This window comes from Mytilus californianus, unplaced genomic scaffold, assembly GCF_021869535.1.
Source record: "Mytilus californianus isolate M0D057914Y unplaced genomic scaffold, xbMytCali1.0.p SCAF_4, whole genome shotgun sequence".
Classification (NCBI taxonomy): Eukaryota; Metazoa; Mollusca; class Bivalvia; order Mytilida; family Mytilidae; genus Mytilus; species Mytilus californianus.
The window spans coordinates 118,022,591-118,047,313 of NW_026262690.1; the positions used below are offsets into that span (position 1 = coordinate 118,022,591).

Below are 24,723 nucleotides of genomic sequence, written 5' to 3' on the forward strand. Positions count from 1 at the left end.
TACATTTCCACCCTGAATTCCTAATTTATTTAGCTCTTTTAATGTGCCATCTTCTTTTATTTGTAGCATGCCTAATTCAATAAGTGTTTTCTTTCCAATAAGTGGTGGTTAATTAGTTTTTCCTTTAATCACAATTATTTTTGTTTTTATCCCTCGTGTTGCATTTCTCACTGTTGTAATAAATTCTCCTTTTTCTTTTAAACTGGTTTGCAAAGTACTCAATTTCGTTTTGCTTTCTAATAATTCAGTTCCATCACTAGTTCTGTTTTTGTATGCTCTGTACTGATACTCGTCCATTACGTTGACGTCGGCTCCACTATCTGGTTCTACTTCCACTTGTACATCATTCATCATAACTAGTACTGGTTTTGCTTTGTCTCCGATTTTATGTACATTTATTTTCTTAACTGCTCCCAAATGATTCACTGTACTTCTGAAAAACTCATCATCTGAACATTCTTCTTCGCTTGTGTCTTCCATTGTTTTCCTAACATTCCTACCTTAATTCGTTCAGTGTGTCATTGATTCCTGAATCGATCATTATCATGGTTTATGGATTGCAATCTCGATTTGCAAACTACAGCAAAATGATTCCTTTTCTGACATTTGTTATACTGTTTTCCGTAGCTCCTCAATCTTCACGTCGTTCAAACGAATGTGTTTTTCCACAATAATTACAATAATTGTCTGTGTTTTCTCTATATATTGCATGCCGTAATTTCTTTGTTTTCCTCCATAATTCGTCACGATTGCAATTTCTCCGGCTCTTGATGCTGTATGTATATCCCTCATGTCATGTATCTGCAATGTCGTATCTTCTAACTGGTGTACTTCCTGTAACATTTGATCAAGTGTCCAATTTCTGTTAATCGTCTCTTTGATTAGCAATTCATTATCTGTGGTTTGAATAATGTGTTCTAAAATTCTGTCATCTTGATTTTCAAACTCACAATCAGCAGCTCTCTCTCATAGTCATGTCGCGTTTGCCACTGTTGACTCTCCATTAATCGGTCGCATTTTCAGAAATACGCATCTCGCATAATGTTTGTTCTTCTTTGGAGCAAAATGATCATTCAGTTTCTTCTTTATCTTCTCATATACATCCATGCGTCTGTCTACGGGGTCAGGTGTACTTTTCTCTTATCTTGAAATTTCTTTACCTCCGTAAATTATCATTACGTCCTTTTTGTCCTGGGATCTGTAATGCGAAAATATCGGAATTCTCTTTCTATTCCTTCTAGCCCCATTCCTCCCACTGACTGCCCGTGGTGAGATGATCCTCCAACGGTGTGAACGGTAAAGTTCTCAAATTTCTGTTTCCTGTCACTACTGTAATTCTTTCAGCCATTTTTCTTTTTTTTCACTTTTTATGCCTTTAAATCTCTTCTTTCAATTGCTTTTCATTTCATTTCATACAAATTTATGGGAAATATTATGTTCCTACTACAGTAATCATATACAAATTTGTGGGAAATATTATGTTCCTACTACAGTAATCATATACAAATTTATGGGAAATATTATGTTCCTACTTCAGTAATCATATACAAATTTATGGGAAATATTATGTTCCTACTACAGTAATCATATACAAATTTATGGGAAATATTATGTTCCTACTTCAGTAATCATATACAAATTTATGGGAAATATTATGTTCCTACTTCAGTAATCACACACAAATTTGTGGGAAATATTATGTTCCTACTACAGTAATCATATACAAATTTGCACACAATTTTATGCTTCTGTATGATGATTTTTGAAAATTCCCTAAAAAAAAACCTGAAAGAAATTTGCCACCATGTTATTAAATCTGCTTAGTATGATAACATGATGATAGTATGATATGAAATATGGCAGGTGTTACATTTGCATTGTTATAATTTTTTCATTAAAGTTGCTTAACTTTGTTAAATTTACAAAATGTATGTATTTTTTTTATGAGAAACAATGAATTTCATAAACATGATAAACAGAATTTTGAATGAATTTTAATTGACATGATAGTATTACTTTCTTTTCCTTTTTGCTATAAAAAAGTTTCTTTTTTGTGCTACATGTAGATATTTACATGTAGTTGGAACATGTAGTTTCTGACAAGAGGAAACAATATGATTGTGCAACTATAAATGATTATTTAAGACATAAACTGAGACAACTTAAGTTGTACTATCAGGCATTTGTCAGGTATGAATTGAACAATATAAAAAATTATCAAATAAATAGTATTCATGTGGCTCTTTATATTATGGTAAAAAAAAATATTGTAGCACTGCAAGCGAACAAGCACTTTTCTTTAAAGTCTCACCACTTCTTCTCCCTATCAGTTTCAAAAAGAGAAGGTACTTCTCCATATGATTCTGAAGTACATGTAGTGTGAGCCCTGAGACTGCCAAGGATGTTTAGCAAAAGTTATTTCATTTTGACAAAATTTGCCTTAAAATAAAACAATTTTAATGAAAGATAGTTAAATATGGAATTGCTATTATAAATTTATGCTTTAACTTATTAATTTAAACCTTGTCTGGACATGCTGGAAGACTGAAACAATAACAACATGTACAAGAACAATTATATTCAGCGTATGTTACTCTGGGAAATGTTGAAATCAGGTAATACCCAATATAAAAGTGATTTTTTAACTGAATGTCAATGTGTTTTCTTTTCTTAATTAAGTTGCATATACAAATTCATATGTTTAAGCTAATTTGAATTATTTTCAGCACTAACTTGTATTATTATTATCATAGATATGCCTTGTTGGTACTTTGATAAGAAAGAGATACGAAACACACCAACCCACAGAGATGGGATTGATCCAACAACAGAAGCCAGATACAGAAGGGAAGGGGCAAGATTTATCATTGACGCAGGAACAAAGATGGGACTGTATCCTTGTATAAAAATTCACATTTTGTTTTAGTCATACAACATGTACAAATGTACAATAACATGTTAGTAAGTTTTATTTTTGAATAGATCCACCAACTTCCTGTCTCTATAACATTCAGGTAGTTCTGACGCACCTTACTAATTGCACAAACCTAGAGTGGGTCTTGGAATTTTACCATAGTAGTGATAAGGGGGCAGATATTGACCATCTACATGTACAAAAATATAAACTACATGTATCTACTCGGCCATACATGTATATGTAGACATTTTATTATCATTACTAATTCATATTTGCAGAAGTACAGTAGGTGTTGGAATCATACAAATGCTGATCTTTTATGGGCTTAAAGACAAATCATTTGATTCTGTCATATGCTTTCTTTTGTATGAAAACAATCCCTGCCATATGAAAGACCCAAGATTATAGAATTATTATAATTAGCTCGGCCTAATCTACACAATACTTCGTGCAAACGATTATGCTTTTTGAAAAATACCACATTTTATTCATTTGAAAACAGAAAGAAATGTGATTTACTTTATTTATGTATCTTGTTAATATGGAGTATTGATGAACATAGTAAATTAGTATTATATACATGATATATATGTCTATATAACGGTATGTGAAAATTAGAAAGACTCAGATGAATCTTTTTTTCTGCTTGCACTGTCAATATTTAAAGATGCCTCTCAGATTTTTATATACAACTAGATAACAAAAATGTAACAGAACAACAGAATGGGTTTTAAATAGATTTGACTGACGTTTCTCAAAGCTTACATACATGTACATTGTGTAGTGATAGAACGGTAGGCATTATTTAAATCAATTGATTGAATTGAATCATTTGATAGACACAAGTCCTTATTTTGACTTTTCCTTAACCTACCCTCAGGAGATATGATACATGTGCCACTGGTGTAGTATATTTTCACAGATTTTATCTTTTCCATTCTTTTAAAGATTTCCACCGATATGTAAGTATTAATGTTTAGAAGTTTTGTAGCTTATGTCATATGTGTTGCTTTTTTTTCCTTTTCGATACCTTTTGCACTTTTGTGATGTCATCCAAACTTCAAATATTGAATATATTTGTTCCTGAGTACTTTGCAATTAATTTTACAATACAAACATTTACTCTTTAGGCCAGGCAAAAAGGATTGATTGTTTCCCCTAACCCTGCTGGGTCTGTTTTACCTTGTGGGTCAGTTCTTTTTTAGCTCACCTGGCCCGAAGGGCCAAGTGAGCTTTTCTCATCACTTGGCGTCCGTCGTCGTCGTTAACTTTTTACATTTTGAACTTCTTCTAGAGAACCACTGAATGGAATGAAACCAAACATGGCATGAATGTTCCTTATGAGGTTCTGACCAAGTGTTGTTACTTTGTAGCGGATCCATCATCCAAGATGGCCGCCAGCAGGGGACTTAGTTTAACATAGGACCCTATGGGAAATACATACAAATGTCTTCTTTTAGAGAACCAGTGAATGGAATGAAACAAAACATTGCAATAATGTTCCTTATGAGGTGCTGACCAAGTGTTGTTACTTTGCAGTCGGTCCATCATCCAAGATGGCCGACAGCGGGGGACTTAGTTTAACATAGGACCCTATGGGAAATACATACAAATGTCTTCTTTTAGAGAACCAGTGAATGGCATGAAACCAAACATGGCATGAATGTTCCTTATGAAGTGCTGACCAAGTGTTGTTACTTTGCAGCCGATCCATCATCCAAGATGGCCGCCAGTGGGTGACTTAGTTTAACATAGGACCCTATGGGAAATACATACAAATGTCTTCTTTTAGAGAACCACCGAATGGAATGAAACCAAACATGGCACGAATGTTCCTTATGAGGTGCTGACCAAATGTTGTTACTTTGCAGCCGATCCATCATCCAAGATGGCCGCCAGCGGGGGGACTTAGTTTAACATAGGACCCTATGGGAAATACATACAAATGTCTTCTTTTAGAGAACCACTGAATGGAATGGAACCAAACATGGTATGAATGTTCCTTATGAGGTGCTGACCAAGTCTTGTTACTTTGCAGTCAGTCCATGATCCAAGATGGCACCCAGGGGGGGACTTAGTTTAATTTAGGACCTTATGGGAAATACATACAAATGTCTTCTTTTAGAGAACCACTGAAAGGAATGAAACCAAACATGGCACGAATGTTCCTTATGAGGTGTTGACCAAGTGGTGTTTCTTTGCAGCCGATCCATCATCCAAGATGGCCGCTAGCGGGGGACTTAGTTTAACATAGGACCTTATGGGAAATACATACAAATGTCTTCTTTCAGAGAACCACTGAATCGAATGAAACCAAACATGGCATGAATGTTCCTTATGAGGTGCTGACCAAGTCTTGTTACTTTGCAGTCAGTCCATGATCCAAGATGGCACCCAGGGGGGGACTTAGTTTAATTTAGGACCTTATGGGAAATACATACAAATGTCTTCTTTTAGAGAACCACTGAATTGAATGAAACCAAACATGGCATGAATGTTCAAGATGGTCAACAGGATATTTTATTAAATAACTGGACCAATATTAAACCAAATTTGGCCTCAATCATTATTTGGGTATATGTTATGATTTTTATCTATCTTTACATGATTTCTAAAACCAAAGTAGAGTCAGGTGAGCGACACAGGCTCTTGAGAGCCTCTAGTTTTCTTTTCTTTTTTTTGCAGGTGAAAAAAAAATGTTGCTTTGGTTTCAATTGACAATTTTCAATAATGCTTTTTAAAATTGTCTGATAATCTCTTTTAAAAAAGTGTTTCATCCTTGCTCAATTGTCATCCCTTTAGTTTCACATACTGTCATGATAGCTTATACCACAATATAGAATGTAAAATAAGAATTTACGATCAGGTTAACAACAACATTCTCACAAATTTTCACAAAAAAATAAGTAATAAAATAGAATAAAACAAATTTCTGTCTGCCGGACCTTGATAATTTTCTCAAGTTGGGGGAAACTAATATTCATTTTCCATGGCCTTAGCATACGCAATTACATGATTTGCCCCAGCTCATCTTAAACCATTACTAGTCACAGCCATCTGAAAAAATATTCTGACTTATTTTTGTTGCATGGTACAGTTGGTTTTTTTTTGGTTACAGATAACAGCCGCTGGTTGTTTATTTCTGGCTGGTAAAGTAGAGGAAACTCCAAAGAAATGTAAAGACATCGTTAAAATAACACAGAGTATCCTGTCTCCACAACTGTTTGCCGTGTTTTCGGATGATCCTAAGGTAAAGTTTTAATTTACTCAGGCTCAAAACATATGATCACTATATACACCAAATTAGTTGTTTAAATTAAGTACATTTGTTTTTTTCATTTTATCAGGCCATTAGAATTTTTAGATTTTCATTTTACAGTTTGTGGAAGAGACGTTGAGGTGGTTAATCTTTTATTTTCTTCATTTTATGCCAATTTTTCTATAAAAACTTCTTGCAAAATAGAAAAAAATTGCCAAAAATCAAATCAAATTTTGTTTGGAGGACAGGGATTGGAATCGAGTATTTTTGTTTATTATAGTTTTATTTAGAATTTTTGAATTCAATTAAAGGAAAAAATGATGTTCTGACATGATACTTATTAAGGATCTAATCAGTTTTATACAGACATGATTTGAGCATGTTCAAAATTTTATGAAAGAATCTTCTGGTTACCATGATAACAATAATACTGGTTTATAGAGTGTCAACACTATAACAAAAGCTAATAATAATATTTTATTATATTTGAACAGAAGTAATAATAATACAGTTAATTGGATAATACAAATGAACATTTTCAAATTAATCCAGCAGATGGCACTGCAAAAGCAAAGTTGCTTCAGGAGACAAACATTTACACCAAATTTCTAAGTTTCAAGTTTTAATTCTGATCTAAGACAAACTGGCATTGTAAATGCTGCTTCAAAAACAGATACATAAGATTAATTAAGAAGATGACTTTTTATTGCTTGATACACATAACTGAATAGTTGCTGCAATTATTAAAACTGGTATTTTTATTTTTCAAGGAAGAAATAATGACATTAGAAAGAATACTTCTACAGACAATCAAATTTGATTTACAAGTGGACCATCCTTATGCTTGCCTGTTAAAATTTGCCAAACAAGTTAAAAGTAAGTTGCTTTATCACTATGTTCCTGTAGGATTTTCACTGTTTTTGTTTCGCTATTGTGAAATTATGTGATAAGGCTACACAGGCAAATAAATTGACAGAAAAGTAAAGCTGAAAGTTACAGTGAAGACAGATTCAAAACATGGATTATCATTTTTTTTAACCACAACTTTCATGACTTTGTCAAACACAATTACCACATACATGCATTATCCTTCATTTCTTGTTTTTCTTGCATGTAGGGGTTTAGACATTGATAAAATATTAGTCACATTAAATATTTAATCTTAAATGTTTGGAAAATTCCCATGCTGTCGGATGTGACTTGGTAGCAGATTTTCTTCTAATTTTAAATCTTTTTTCAAAGCATTTATTAATAAAGACATTTAACACAGTCAGGGTAACCATTGGGAGATAGAGACATGGAAAGAGGTTTTATAAGTAGGGAACCAGACTAACATTTTCCAGCTAGGCATTAAACCTGCCACAAAATGAAAGATTAACATTAGCAATGTGGTCCTTTTCAGATATTTAGGGGTCCAGCCAAAAATTTGGCAATCTAGTCTACTGGGTCACTGCTAATCTTTTCCTCTGTTAAGAATGGTTGCTCCTCTGTTTCAAAATAACAAGCTTTTTGAAAGACTGATATAAATTGATAGTATACAAATAACAGAACTTAAAAAGTAAAAAAAAAAAAATGACAGGTCAAGATCTGTGTCCTTGTTTTTGAGATAAAATCAGTTGAAAATTTGGCAGGAAATGATTCTCTAGACTTTTCATGCATTTAACATTGACACCTTTTTTCTTTCAAAAACTATGAAAATAAAAGTAGGGGGAAACGGGGAAAATTCTTATTGGCACAACATGAATATAACTAGAGAATTCTGAATATCTGACAAAAAGTCAAAAACAAAGATTTGCGAACATCCTTAAGTATTTTATTACTTTATTTTACAGTTGAAAAGGAGAAATCACAGAAACTTGTACAGATGGCATGGACTTTTATAAATGATAGGTTGGTATAGTAGTAACACAGGAATTTACTGTATACCATAACAAAAGAGGTTTAAGAAGGAATATGCTCGGAATGCATATTTGAGACAGCAAGCCAACAAAACAAGAAATCTAGAAGTCAACATTCAGTTTTAAATAATATACAAGTAAAAGGGTATAAATGAAAATAACATTTATTAACTTTGTGTGTGGAGTAAATTTGATAGCTGTTTCACCATGTTTGCTCCTCCTCCTTTTGTGTTGGAATTAAACTTTTCATGTTTGTTTACAACATTAATCGTTATATATTTCAGTTTATGTACAACTTTATGTTTACAATGGGAACCTGAGGTCATAGGTATATCACTGATGTATCTGGCAACACGTCTGGCAAAGTTTGAGATATCTGACTGGCAAGGCAAGCCACCAGGAAGTAAATTAAAATGGTGGGAAGGGATTGTGGAAGATATTACAGTGGAATTAATGGAGGGTAAGATTAAGCTAAGTGTAAATTTTTAGAAACAAAATTGATTTACAGATTAGGTCCACATAGGCATATATTTGGCCCTAGAATTTGCACTGTACCAGAATCAACCCAATGAAATCTTGAAAGAAATTAGCATTATGCATATTAAGTGTGGTATTCCAATCCAATTTGAAAACTCTCATAATAAAAGCACCAGTAATTTAATACAGACCTCTGGGATGTCTTCTGGTTACCATATTTTTGTCATCGGCATGCTGTCTCATAAATGTATACCCCACATCTCCTTTTATTCCTACATGTATATTTGTCAAAATAGATTAAATCTATACATGAGGGTGTGGGTGAGGTTTACAGGAAAGAAAATAATGGACAAAAAATATAAGGAATAGAGAAAAATGGACCAAAAAAATAAAGAATAGAGAATATTGGGCAAAAAGTATAAAGAATAGAAAAAAATGGCCTAAAAAATTAAAGAATACAGAAATGAAGGTCCCCCATCCATACCCTCATACATGTCATCACCTCTTTTAATATTTTACTTAATAGAAAAGGTAATTTAATGAGCCTCTTCATGTCACAAATTAGGAAAATTTAGATTAAAGTTACCAGGTGTTCTTATGCAGGCTTGATAACAATTTTGATAATTATAAAAAACATTCAGACTCCAAACCAGATTATATTTAAAAGTAAAAGTAATGGAAATAAGGATGCAGCCATTCATTGAAACTCTAATTCTGTTATAAAGTTGTTAAAGGATATGTTGTTCTTTGTGTTTTTTGGGGTATTAAAGGAAAATGTACTTAGGACAGTATGAAAAAAGATAACAACCTAGATTAAGTTCACAATAAGTTCACAATATAAAACATAAACTAACACCATATAGAGAGCTTATAAAGGCTCATACAATTTGGTTCAAAAGAATAGAGAAAAAGCCGAAAATATATTTTTAAACCATAATGGCAAAAATTCAAAATGCTCTTAAAGAAGTAAGTCATTCAAACTTTACTGAACATCTAAGGTTTTCTGTATTGCTGTTCTTTTGAAACTTAGGCTTTTTGCTTCCTTGAATATATTTAACTAAAATGTAAATAATTGTACAGGTTTTTTTAATCAATTGTATTTCATAGATGTATAATACTGTAAAAACAAAAATTTTTGCCTACATTTATTTTTGCAACTGTTGAACAATCGAAACAAATAAGTGTTTAATATTTGCGAATTTAAGAAATACTGGGAACAACAAATGCTATCAAAATTTAAAATGTGAGTTTTTATTTTTGCGACAATTATCTCATTGCAATTTTCTGAACATATAGTATTTAGAATTATGTATATTTTCTTTATGTTCATTAACATACATTGTATAACCTTTTGTTTTCAGATATATGTCATAAGGTCTTAGATCTGTACAGCAAAAATCCCCAGCAACATGAAGATTCTCCCCCAGTCACGCCTAGTAAATCCCACAGACAAACACCACCACCACCACCCCCACAGAAACGTAGTGTAAGTATGGTGTGTAGGCTCGGATTTCTTTGAAAAGTCATTTATATCATCCTTATAAGGAAGTTAATTTATTTTTTTGAAATGCTCAATTTTACCTATATTTAAACATTTGTTAAATATATATTGTAATAATTAAATTGTAAGTACCTCAAAATTGCAGAAATGTATTAATGGAAATGAACTATAAAGTAAAATTAAAATATGAGTTCAGGACACTCAACCAGTTGCATTTTCGGCAGTAATAAATTAAAAATAATAGCAATAATAAATGAAGCTAAAGTTGCATAAAAGTTTTATTTATTTGTGTACTTATTAAAACCTACCACCTTCTAAAATGATTTAATATGGAAAATGATAACTTGTGGTCTATGGTTGAATCTAGATCTTTTGGGTTGTGGTTTGGTTGCTGTCTTATATATGAATACCTAACATCTCCTTTTGTTCATTAAAATAGACAGTAGAAGGAAAGAAAAGTAATAGGAAGTGATTTTTTTTAAGAAACAAAAAACATGGATTTTACCAATCATTATAAAGTATAGTATGTTTTTAACTGACTTCTACTGAAAACTTGATTTTAATGCAAAACTTTTTTCTGCAAAGTTGAGGGTCAGCCATAATTATAATATTTGCCCCCTTTCTTGTCCTCCTTTTCCACCAGTTATAAAAATTTAAATATGTAGTTTGAATTATGTAATTACAGACCACTCCAGCAGATGGTGCACCAGAGAGTAAATTAGCGAGAGTAGATAGTCGAACAACACCAAAAGTAAAAGAATCTAGTTCTAGTTCTGATCTGAGACAAACTGCCATGGTAAATGCTGCGTCTAAATCACATTCATCAGATGACTCAAATATACAAACTATACAAACAGTAGGCGCTGCACAAACAACAGAATTCTCATCGTATAATCCTTATATGTCTCGTAGCATGTACAGTTCATCGTTCTTGTCTGGAGAGGGTAGTAAGTCTATACAGAATTTAATGAGTGGGGGTGGTGGAAGCTCGTCAGAGAATTATCCTGCAGGGCAACAAACACCTCAGGGCATGGCCCACTACTCTCAATATCCTCCTGGCTACCAACAGGCAAATTATGTTCAGGCAGCTCAACAACAGTATTCTGCCCAGGGCCAATATCCTGGCTATCCACAACCATCATATCCTACAACACAACAGGTTCCCGGTCAACAGCAGGTTTATCCACAAGGTACCAATTATCAGCAGTATCAGCAGGGACAACAACAATACCCAGGTCAATATCCTCCCACCACATCAGTAGCTCAAAGTCCTTACAACACTGGAGGTCAACAGGGTTATCAACAACAGCAGCAAATGATTAACCAACGTGGCGCCACAGCAAATGTACCGCGTGGCCCAAGTACGCCACGCACATCAAAGTCACAGACCCAATCATCACAGCAAGGTCAAAATCAAAATTTAGCAATGGTACGAATTACTGGCAGATGAACAGATAATCTCATCTGATATGAAGTGGCATAATTAAAACAAGCACTCAAACAACAATGGAAAAAAGTAAACATTTCTAAAAATGAATTTGTTCCTTTGTGGAAAAGTTAAATGTGATGATATTTCATGTAATGAAATCAGAACAGTCAATTGAATGTAAAATAAATTTATGAAGTGCTAAAAACAGATGCCGGTACATGTACAACAATAATAAGAATGTCTGGATTTTAATCGCAAAACAATCATATTCTTTTTTATAAATGTGAAAACACAATAGATTTAAAACAATGGATTTTTTAAGACTGAATTGAAATATGATATACCATTTGTTTTTGTAAAAATGTGATTAATTTTAAGACTAAATGGAAGTATTATACACCTTAAGTTTGTGTGTAAACATAAATCATCAACTAAAATTTTACCCAAAATAAAGACATTAAGTGTTTTATGTATGGTATTGTTGAAGTTGTTGGAAACACAGTTTTTAAAATTCAGTCAGAACAATCTGACCTAGTTTTAGTTGACAAATTGTTTATACTGAATATTGGCTGTCAGTCAATTGTTATATTAAAATTAAAGTTCTTTATATAAAACATAAAAGAAATTTTGTCAGAATTTTTCTAATGCCAAATTCAAGTTTCCTAAAGAGGATTTATTATTATGTTACAACTACAGCTTCAAGATTGGTTGAATATTTGTAGATTCTACCACTAAAATGAGGGTGGTCAGATATTTCTCTACTTAAGACAAGTCAGCTGAATATTTTTAGAGAAATACTGTGGATCTGTCTGTCCATTTTGCCTTGTAAGAGCAACTCCTCCTAATGGATAGTCTGCCTCAGTGATCTTGTGGTAGAGTGTTTGCCTCGAGTCAAACCAAAGATTTTAAAATTGGTATTTGCTGCCTCTCTGCTTAGCACAAACATTAATGAGTAAGAGCAAAAACTGGTCGGCTCTGAGTCACAATAATGTGTCCGGGTATGGTGACATGTCTTCCTGCAGACTGTTACCTTGTGAACTAGCTATAGAGCGCATTAACAATCTTGCTCAGCGTGTTGGTCTTGTAAAAAGCCGGGTTAATATTCATATTACATTAACATGTTCTTGTCCTGAATATGCATTTAAATTTGCCACTGGACATTAAGCAGCCATCCATCATCCTAATAGATAGATATTGATGAAACAATACAGAGTTGTAAAAATGGTACATGAGGATGGGTATACAGGAACATAATCCTGGTCCAACAATGTTAAAGGGGCCATAAGCCAACTTACTTTCTCTGTCTGTCTGCCTACACATGAGCCTTGTCAGTCAACTAACAGGCTAGAGGGATATTGATAAAACTTTACACACTTGTAGAACACTTCCTGATGATGTGCATACAGGAATATATTGCTGGTCCAATGTGTTTAAAGGGGGATAATCAATCTTACTAACTCTATCTGCCTGTCTACTTGTGTGAGTTGTCAGCCAATCCTTAAAAACTGGATGATTATTGATGGCACTTGACACAGTTGTAGGACAGTACCTGAGGATGTGCATACAGCAATATAATTCTGGTCCTATATGTTAAAGGGGAGATAATCAAACTTACTACATAGGACTTTTTACCAATGTGCCTTGTTAACCAACTCTTAACAGACTTGTGGCATATTGATGAAACTTTTTACAGGTGTAGAACACTACGTGACAATGGGCATAGAGGAATACAATCACAGCCCTTGTTAAAGGGGAGATATTGAACTTACTTTTTCTGTATTTTAGTCTGTCCATGTGCCTTGTAAACCTTCTGCTTTTTAGTAGACTTAATGGACATTGTTAAGACTTAATACAGTTGTAGAAATTTACCCCAAGTACATGCATAAAGGAGTATAATCCCAGTGCTACGTGTTAAAGGGGAGATATTGGAACCTTTTTTCCTTCAATTTGTGCATAATGGTTTCTTGTAAGTCCAACTCCTTAAAACTGGAGGTGTATTAATGAAACTTTACACAGTTGTAGAACTTTTTCATAAAGGAATATAATCTTGATCCTACTTGTTAAAGAATATTACCTGAGAATATGCATACAAAAATATAATTCCAGTCCTAAGTGGTAAAAGGGAGATAATTGAATTTGTTTGCTTTATTATTTTAATATGTGGTAATAATCTCTTGTAAGGTGGGGGTATCTTTCTGTCAACAAGAAAAATTGTACAAATGAAAATGAAAATTACATTCATATCTATGTGATTGTAGACCAGAAGAGAAAATAATTTAAATGCATGGTTCATATGTACACACGAAATAGTTATCCCACGTAAAATAATGAATCCACAATATTATTTTGTCAGAATTTGAGATGCAGGGATGCTAATCTAGCACTGACTAGCCTAGAGAGAGATCAAAACTTAAGCTTTATATTACAGAAGGTAGAAGACCTCAATAATTCATATTTTGTTTCATATACTAAGATGGTAATGTCTGGCATATGTCATTTGTCCAGTGAATTATATTAAACTTTTGAGCCTTAGCAAACTCCCTAAAAAAAAAAACTATATATAAAAAAGATGTGATATGATTGCCAATGAGACAACTCTCCACAAGAGACAAAATGACACAGAAATTAACAACTTTAGGTCACCGTACGGCCTTCAACAATGAGCAAAGCCCATACCGCACAGTCAGCTATAAAAGGCCCGGAAATGACAATGTAAAACAATTCAAACGAGAAAACTAACGGCCTAATTTATGTACAAAAAATGAACGAAAAACAAATATGTAACACATAAATAAACGACAACCACTGAATTACAGGCTTCTGACTTGGGACAGGCACATGCATACAGAATGTGGCGGGGTTAAACATGTTAGCGGGATCCCAACCCTCCCCCTAACCTGGGACAGTGGTGTAACAGTACAACATAAGAACGAACTTTGAAAAAAAAAATTTTGCTTAAGTTATGAATTTTTCTAGACTTTTTGGCTCATTAAAACCAGTATATTCAATGTTGAATACATCACAAAAACAAGTGCATACTCTGAGATGCTTTATCATTACAGTATACATTAACTGTTTACAAAACTAATACTAAGGATTTTCTACGCTAGGAATAGATTACCTTAGCTGTATTTGGCAAAACATTTTGGAATTTTGGTTCCTCAATGCTCTTAAACTTTGTACTTTATTTGGCACTTTTAACTTTTTCGATTAGAGCGTAACTGATGAGTCTTTTGTAGACATACATCCGTCTGGCTTATAAAATTTTAAGTCTGGTATCTATGATTAGTTTATTTACTGTTCATGATTGAAATTATTTTAAAAACCTTTAATATCAAGGTTTTACTACATATATTAAACGTATTCCAAGGGACTCTAATCTCCAAAACCTTTCAATATCATGATCCTCTCCTTCATGACTTGTTAATACATGCATCATGTGTAAATTGCGTTGTTGTCTTGCACATGAAGTAAGTGGTCCAGACAACAAATATCCTATTTTTGAGCTCATCGCTGTCGGTCCGTCGCCTCGAACTATATTGTCCTTAATTACATCCCAGTAGTTGTCTGCTCCAATGAGTAAAGAAAGGTCAAAGGTATTATCCTCTGACAAGGGGTGGGCTAGTTTAAGTCCCTTCAAATACTGTAGTTTCTGTGAAATGTACCTGCGATTATTCTGGATCGGCGCTGCTATGGTAGGTACAATCAATACCTGTAAAGGTATTTTCTCTCCTGAGGCTGCCTCTAAGTATACTGTGGCTTTGTTCATGTGGCGAACATTCTAGTCTGAATCTCCAAAGGCGGATATGTTGATGGTTTCCTTTCTGTCTGGCTTGACTTTCAACTTGTCGGCTAATTCCTGTGCTATAAAGGATTGTTGAGCTCCTTCGTCAAAAAGTATGTTAGCGTCGGCGCACTGACTCTGTGACCATATAAGAGCTATTGTGGTTTTCAAGAAGACGGTGGAATTTTGTTGAATAGCAGCTGAATGCATGATCGGCGTGCTATTTTCTCTATCACTAGTATGCTTACTCTGTGATTGCTGATCGGACGATTCTTTGCACAAACTTGTGTGGTGCTTACAGTTACATTTACGACAGGTGTTTTTCGATCCACACTCTGATATCTTATGGTTACCCAAACAATTGAAACATAGATGTCTCTTCTTTACTATCATCATTCTTAATGTGCTATCTGTGTATTTTTTACAATCTGCAGAGAAATGATGATCATTGCAATAAATGCACCTTTTACTTTGGAAATAGTTGTCAGTTTTTGGTATATTTGGGTTCGTTCTCATACTTATTCCTGCATGAAAACTTGCGGTTGGGATCACATTTTCTGCTGTCTCATTAGTACTGGCTTCTTGAATAGATATTTCTCTTTGTATTGCCTGTCTAAGATTTCCAAGTGTCCAGTCATCGTTTCCGTTTTCTCTTGTTATGTTACTTTTTACGGTAATAGGGAGCTTACCAAGAATAACTGGGATCAACAGGGAACCATACGTATCTTGGCACTGTCCTAAAGATTCCAATCCACAGTTATAGACCTCTGACTTATCAGAAAAATTACGGAGACTATCTAATGTGCATGAGGGTGCTGGCAGATCTAAAAGTGCTTTCATATATGCGTTCACAATTTTATGTGTTTTCCCAAAGCGATTTACTAATAATTCTACGGCTTTGTGGTAATTTGCACTTGACAAGTTCAAACCATTTATGACATTCATAGCGTCTGCATCAAGAAGTGACTGTAGGTAGGTGAATTTCTGTACATCAGTTAGAGTATGATTACTGTGAATGGTGGTTTCAAACGACTCCCAAAAGTATTGCCACTCAAGAATATCCCCAGAAAAAGTAGGTAAGGTAAGCTTCGGCAAGTGGTGGTTTTGACTTGACAGTGAACTAGTTTGTGACGAAAATCTTGGGATGAATTCTGTGTTCATTACAGGACGGGTTTCGGGATTGACTTCATGTATGTTCATGATTGGGCGTGTGCTTGGGATACTTTCATGAGATAATTCTGTACATGTACGTGTAATTTTTTGTGCTTACTTCTTATAACGGCGTAAATGTGTTTCAAGTTCTAAATTATACTCATCTGCATCTGTGATTTCAACTTCTATATCTTCTTCCGAGGTATTTTCCAAGATCTGTTCATCCAGTTTAAGAATAACACTTTGTTTTTTCACTATAGCATCAATAATTGGACCTGCAATATCAATATCCATCTCCGAATCAGTGTTCAACTCATCTAGTTTCTTGAAGAATTTCGTGACGGCGGCTCTATTTCATGCTCGAATAGACTTGATTCTCGTCGAATCCATCTTTTATCCTGGTCTCGGTACCAATCTCGTGATCGTATAATTGTAGAATGCATTGTGTTATGAAGTGAGAAAAAGACGTCTATACAAATGAATGATTTAATGCTGGAATACAATGACGTTAACGCATAGCAACCATGACGTTACATATAGATAGCTCTAACGCGTATAAGCACACATATGATTCCCGCCGTACTGTGATAGTCTCTATTTATCAACGACAGACCAATGAACCATGAAAATTAAGGTCAAGGTCAGATGAACCTTGCCAGACTGACATGTACACCTTACAAACAATTTTTATACACCAAATATAGTTAACCTATTGATTATATTATCTGAGAAACAGACCGTACCATGAAAACTTAAGACTGACCAATGAACCAAGAAAATGAGATCAAGGTCAGTTGAACCCTGCCAGATAAAATGTAGACCTTACAATAACTTTGTTGGTTTGTATGGCTTTATGCACTTCAGCATCACAAAACTAATAATATTTTATTATAAAATTTTAAAAATGTTCACACAATACACGTAAATGGACAACAATTTGTATGTTAGCACTAAAACATATAAATAAAATCATGTATATAAAAAAAGTAAAACAATACAACCTTTTTTTTTAAATAAAAAACATGTACAACCTGAATTCAATAAGTAAGCAAAATATTCATAAGTCTTTGTCTTATGTTATTGAAAATGCTGCGTAATTGTAAAGCTTTTCATACATTAAAGTACAAGCTTAACTGCCAAATACAGTGAAAAGCAAAAATATACCTACCACACATGCTGTCAGAAAAAAAAAAAAAAATAAACTTAACTTTACGTAGTTTCTTTTAGATTATGAAATTCATAACTATTGAATGATGAAACATTCATAAAGGTTCAGAGAACCCGGTTTCTAGTCTAGCTAGTATTTATCCAGATATTGTTTGTTGATCATGAAGGTTTGACAAAGTTATTGATGGTTAAAAAGAAATTCAACCACAGACTGAACCTAAATTTTAACACCTTAGACACCAAGGACAGACTGTATGATTACTATGTCTCCCTTCTGTGACAAATTGTTGTATGTTTGACAAAAATGTTTTGAGTTAGTTTCATTTGTTTACAAAAATTGAATGTTCAAAAACCATTATTAACTTAAGATTTGATCTTGACTACTAAAGTTACTAGACCATGAATCATCTTTCCAGTTGTCTGTCACTGGGTTGCTGTCTTTTTGATGTTTACACCACATCTTCTTCTATTCATGATTGAATATGTGTTTCTCATGTTTTCAACTCTTACTTTATATTTTCTAAGCCCCATTGCTTTTTTAGGCAATGCACTGAAACAATTTTTGTCCCTATATCTCTCATTATTTTTTTAAACACATCTTCCATACACTTCTTGTAAAATATTTTGACATTTTGTGCATATTTAATACTTTTTCATACAGTTCAGCATATATATGAAAATCAAGAGACATTGTTATTTGTCAAAAATTCTAATTTCTAAAATACTAGAACCTAAAAAAATTCCAAAAATCCAAAAAACAACAAAACAACAAAACAAAAAACAAACACACACACACACCTTTCTTGATTTTTGTTTAATTTTAATGTATTATACATTAGCTGTTGAAAAAGACTTCATTTTTAAAATGATTAATTTAGAATCTTAGCCCGGAACATCCTTAATCATAAATCTGCTCATTTTATAAATCTTTTTAAGTTGAGAGATTGTACTAAAGGCTTTAATATTCATACTGACCTTACTGGAGCCCATCATTTTAGGGCCATCCCAAAATTGTCTGGTTTTGGGGGCTGGGTACTCAAATTTATCAATTGTGGAGGTAAAATTTTTCTTAGAATTTTTTAAGAATTATTAGTAAAATGGAAATTTTATATTAGGGGTGGTTAGGGCTATTCCATTAAAATGTATGTGGGAGGGTAGGAAGGGACTTTCAAAATATCCCTACAACCAAGAACCATTTTTTAGATAATTTTGCATAATGGTAATAGACGCATACTGAAAAAAGACCCATGACCCACATTCAATAATTAAACTTCCCTTCCTACCCTCCCACATACATTTTAATGGAATAGCCCTTAGGGCCCAAAAAAAGGTGACTCATATGCCCCCAATGTGTTTAATTCTAGAAGAGCCCTTAGTTAATCTTTTGAATGGTTTTTAGATATTAACTGATAAAATAAGACAAATTACAGATGTTTAGATTGAGTTTTGTGAGGATCTTTCAATATAATAACCAACAGCATATTTTGAATACAACATAAAAATGGATCTATTGTTCTGGCAATTTTGAATTCCTACATACATCAGATATTTTTGCTAAAGCTGCTTTACAACTATTGTCATCTTTGGCACAACAGGAGATAACATGAAGATATGGTGAACTTGGGAAGTTTGTAGTCTTCTCTATTGCTTCTGCTTTCTCACCTAAAAATATAAATTCTAGAAGAATAAATTTTTAAGAGCTGAATTTTATGGTAAAATTGTGACTTAATAACATGTGGTCATCATCACAGTTTATTACATAATATAAGAACCAAACGGAACTTCTCGGGAATCCTGCACAGAATGTATGGATAAATGTTTTTGTAAGAAATCATACACAAAACATAGCTATCGAAACTGATTTTCATAATTATATAGTTTTAATAAAAAGCCATTTTTGATAACCTTATAAAATCCTTGTTATTTTTTCATAGTTTTTAAAAGAAAAAAGGTGACAATGTTAAATGTATGAAAATTCTAGAGAGAATCATTTCCTGCCAAATTTTTAATGGCTTTATATATCTCAAAAACAAGGATATGGATTTTTCACTTTTTTCAGCTTTTTTAGTTTCCATTATTTATATACTATCAATTTGTAACCGTTTTTAAAAAAAACTTGTTACAGCAGCCAGCATGCTTAATTTCATCAAACTGTCAATCACTGAAATCGCCATCTGATTCATAGTAAGGATGAACAAGGTTTGACACATCAAAATAAGGTCTATGTAGTGTTAAAAGCAATTAAGATTTTTGGCAAAAAATGCACTGAAAGAAAACATTTTCATAACTTTATAAAGTAAATTTTCTTTGAAATTTGGCATATTGCAAGGTGGTTGAATGTATGTTAAAAACAGCGCTGATTGTTTTTCTTCATCCTTACTAATACTTTCACAAATCAATGAAAGATGTTTGTACTTCACTTTTCTGTAATGCCTATAACTCAAATTATTAACTTTTGAATTTCCAACAGCTTGGGATCCATCTTTCAAGATTCAAGATTCAAGATTCTTTATTTCTCAAACACTATGCATATAGTTACAATGGTACAAAGAAGTTCATCAAAAGTTATAACATAACATAAACACACATGACAAGATGAGAAGAAAAAATAAAATAAAACAAAATAACACAGTACTGGCAAAGAGTGGTGATTAACCAGGAAGACTTGCTTGAAAAGTTATAACCCTGATAAATTTGCACAGCTTTTTTAACTTATTTTTTAATTTTAACTGAAATAGTTTTCCAAACTTTAGTATATTACTTCTGTGCAAGAAAAAAAGTATCCAAATATTGTGCTCGAAAGTTTGTCAAAGAACTACATTGCAAAATGTAATGTAATTCATCCCCAATCTTTCTGACCTACTGTAATTAATGAAATCTTGGGCATCCAGACTTTGCCTCAACTTCTTAAACAAATTTGTATTGGACAGAAGTAGTTAACTCATATAACTTTGATTGCTTTTTATATTTGGTGTTTCAAATGGGCATGATTTACAGTTTCTAATCAATACTCCCATAAAACCATATTGAGTTGGCATAAAACTGGTTTATCCCCTCAACATATAAACCTTTTTTAAGCCAGGAATCAAAGCAGTACCAGCTGTTATTTTTATTTTGCGTCCCATTGAGAATTTGGTGTTGAGATCAGATCTTCAGTTTAATAGTGTTTACTCCATTCACAAATTTCTAGGCTTTGAATGATTGGGTCCTATGACTGCTTACCCTATAGTGAAGATTCTTGACAAAATACTTCTAACCATGTAGTGACTATATCACTCATGGTCTATTTTTGGTTTACTTGGGTCGTTGGATAGCTGAATCATTATCAAAGTTAATCCAACATTTTTACAGTTATATTTACATTACACATTTGTTGAATTTTTATGCATTCACCTTAATACAAAAACTATTTTTCAAATATAAAAAAAATTATATTAAATATGATAATAAAAGTGACTTAAAATGATTCAAATTAGTTTGTGTGGTTATAACTACATATATACCTACCAGCTATGTCAGATTTATTGAATATAAGTACACATGGAATGTCATCTAAATCCCTTTCCTGTTGAATGGAGGTGACATCTTCCCTCAGTGATCTCATAACGTCTTTGTCACTGCTGTCTACAACTATAACTAGCACTGCAAAAAAAGGTGGAGTAAATATGAATTAGATAAGATGTGGGGTATACAGAAATGAGACAGCATCCCAACAATACAAATATTTTAAATTCAGAAATTAATGTGTCCATTTATTATTGGGAATCACTGATTCATGGTAAAAAAAAATTCTAACTAATGTAATTGCAAAAATATTGTGAAGAAAAATCACTACTGAAATTATGAATGCAAGATTTATTATTGTGAACCTGATACTGATGCATTTAAATTATAACATAAATAAAAAGGTCACAATAATTTCTGAATTAACAGCTACTAAAAGACATCAAGAGGTCAACATATATACCTATATGCCAAGCACTAAATTGTTCAGTCTATAAAATTTGTGAATAAATTAAATAAAAATTATCAAAGGTCTGCCATCATACATACATCTAGAGACCGAAAAGCAGTTTTCTTTGTTTCTTGCTTCATGTTGATTGCAGATCTTTAGTATAGGTCTTGTTAAAATAATTCACAACTTGTCTAGAAAATGTGTGATTTATAGAGTCTGACATATGGTGTATATATATACTAGAACACACCCACGAAATCGTGGGTCTGTGACCATGGTGACTGAATTAAAATACCTATGCCTTATTTCTAGCCTGGATTTTTAGTATTGTATTGTCATCTAATAAAATCATACTGATTGTAAGGTGCCCAGTTTTCTCACCTTTCAAAATCTTTCTGTTTGAACCCGTCCTGGGTAAAATTCTTACTACAATAAACTAAATTTATTTTTTTAACTAAATAACTAAAATTAATAGTGGTATTGAGGTGGAAGAATACAGACTTGTTAAATAGTGTACTATAGTGTAACATAGATGAAAAACAACTATTGGAAGAATTTCATGTTCTCCTGATAAGAGTTTTTATTATTGCGATACCCATCCAGTCGCATTCACATTAATAAAAACCTGGCAATAATTTCTGAATTTACAGTATAGACACGAGTTAATGATTGTTATTTTATTTGATGTAGTCCTGATAAACTCATTCTAAACTTGTATAGAATCAATACAAGTTTGAGCATTTCATTTGGTGTAGATGGTATTTTTACATCTACCAGACAAGAGTTTACTTACAATATATGGTGAACTTGGTCTTTAGATGTCTTTTTTTTTAAAATCTTTTATCATATACATGTAAGAGTACAGTAAGATCATGCTCCTTTAAACCAGAAGAAATACATTTACTTCAAATAATAGTATTTGGGTAATGGAAATTCTTCATAGTTGAATTTGATAAAATTTTACACAAAGCAGCAAAAAATTTTGTTTTAAAATGAGTCCCCTTTGCCTTTGCTACTTAATTCACATTAAAATTCAATGTTATTAAAGAAATAACTAATCTGGTTATTTGTGAAGTAATGTGTTGTTTCAATCACTCTATGAATATTTTTTTACATTTAAATGTTTGGGATTAGTTGTTCTTTAAATATCAGCATTTATTACAACTCCCCAACATCAAGAAATATTATTTTAAGACAAATATCATTGCCGCTATCCCCTCTCATCCTGCAGGCATATAATCAGTGTAAGTATCATTCATTATCAATCATGATGTGAATAAATACCATTTGTTCCATGGTAAAACTGTCTCCATCTTGGATGGTAATTGGGAGCACCACTAAGATCCCATATTATGTAGATTTGTCCATTATATTCAATCTTTTCAACATTAAAATCCTCTGTAGGTATTGGTTTAATGACAGAATCACATCCTAGCTTCCAAGCATACAGTAAGCTTGTTTTACCTGTGAATAAAAAAAATTATATATTAATATTTATATAAAGTTTTATTATCAAAAATTGATTTCTTTGTGCAAAAATCAATGAATCAACATGCAAACAATTCAAAGAACCAAAACTGCAAACTCTCCCATTCAAAGAATCAGTGACAAGTGTTTCTTTTTCCTTGTCTTTGCAGGTTTCTGTCACAGGCACTTGGGTGATTGGACCTCCCTTTTTCTGCAATTTTTGTGTGTGCGTTTTATTTCTAGTAAATATTTCTTAATAGTTTATCTAACTAAATGTGTTATTGCTCTTATCCATACTATTTTACAATAATTTTAGTTTGTGTATGAAACCCCCATATTTTTATTTTCCATGTAAGGAATATCTACTAAAAAAAATAGATATTCCTTACGTGGAAAATACTAAATATATATATATATATATATATATATATATATATATATATGAGGGGCCTGATGGGTTATTTTCGTTCTTCGTGATTGGCACATTTTCACTAGCGTGATCCGTTTTTCTACAGATTTTTTTTTTTTTTTATATTTTCGTGATCCGTGATCATTGAAATTTATTTTCCATGAATCATGATTGACAAAAAAATCAACTCGTGAATCGTGATGAGACCCCCCCATCAGGCCCCTCATATATAATATAAATGCCTAAGAATGTAACTTTAACACATGAATGAGTGTTATAAAAATAGTTTTTATATTTTGTATATTCATGCAATATTTCGCTAAACAAATGAGCTTAATAAGGTGTGTGCAGCCGTCCAGGTAAAAACCGGATGCTTTAAAGAAATGTTTGCAGCTTATTGTACATGTCTTTTAAATATATTTTTGCAGCTTATTGTACATTGCGATTCTTAAATCAAAACAAATAATTGTGTTAGTTAAAAAGCAAGAAGTTCAAGATTTACTTCTTTGGTTTTGGATAAATCTATATATATATATATATAAAAAGGGGGGTCCTACATGTAGCTCTATAAAGATGACTCATATTAATTTTTCATTGTACCTGCACCGCTTTTCCCGAGCAACAATACTTTTTGTGGAAAGTCTATGACATTGTTTATATCAGGTCTTGTGCATGCCAGTCCCATCTACATTATAATGTCACTAAATTTTATATGTTTCCCAAATATTCAACTTCTGATTGTTTATGTTGGAGACGCAAGGGAGATAACCAGGAGATGAAAATATTACTTAAAACCCAAAAGGATATTTTTAATAAAGACGAATAGCCACGGTCATGGAAAGTCATGTAAAATCTATGAACAGGTAATTTACCCTTCCGGAGCACCTGAGATCACCCCCAGTTTTTGTCTCAGGGCAACATGGGATTTTGGGTACAGTTGTGCAGCTGGGATTTAAAAAACACCCCCCATTCATATATTGAATAATTGTGAAATCCCTATCTATACATATATTTCACAGCGAAATCATAACCCATTCATATATTTATCAGCTCAAATAGTACCTAAATATAATATCACAATTGGTCAATTTCTACCTATTGATATATTTCCTCAATAAAATTGCACCCCATTGATATATTTGACGTATCAAAAAAGGGACCCATTCCAGCGGCACATATGTATATACCTTCATATAGGAAGAGACCCCCCGTGGCTTCCTCCACCTCATTTTTAGTCTTATACGTCGAATTTGACATAAGCCGTGATCTCAGTATCAGAATCTATGACAAACGAGACGATTTTAATTT

At 32.7% G+C, this 24,723-nt stretch overlaps 2 protein-coding genes across 2 annotated transcripts; one reads left to right on the plus strand and one right to left on the minus strand.

Moving 5' to 3' along the window:
- Nucleotides 1-2,755: 2,755 nt before the first annotated feature.
- LOC127739253 (cyclin-K-like) lies at nt 2,756-12,109 on the plus strand. Its single transcript, XM_052250872.1, has 8 exons — nt 2,756-2,892; nt 3,798-3,879; nt 6,036-6,167; nt 6,947-7,052; nt 8,009-8,066; nt 8,359-8,534; nt 9,913-10,037; nt 10,738-12,109. The coding sequence occupies exons 1-8, from the start codon at nt 2,756-2,758 to the stop codon at nt 11,500-11,502; spliced, it is 1,581 nt and encodes a 526-aa protein (XP_052106832.1). The 3' UTR covers nt 11,503-12,109.
- Nucleotides 12,110-17,286: 5,177 nt separating this feature from the next.
- On the minus strand, nt 17,287-24,184 carry LOC127739254 (ADP-ribosylation factor-like protein 1). Its single transcript, XM_052250873.1, has 4 exons — nt 24,016-24,184; nt 22,824-23,003; nt 21,092-21,226; nt 17,287-19,246 (listed from the first exon to the last, which is right to left on the minus strand). The coding sequence occupies exons 1-4, from the start codon at nt 24,098-24,100 to the stop codon at nt 19,092-19,094; spliced, it is 555 nt and encodes a 184-aa protein (XP_052106833.1). The 5' UTR covers nt 24,101-24,184; the 3' UTR covers nt 17,287-19,091.
- Nucleotides 24,185-24,723: the final 539 nt, after the last annotated feature.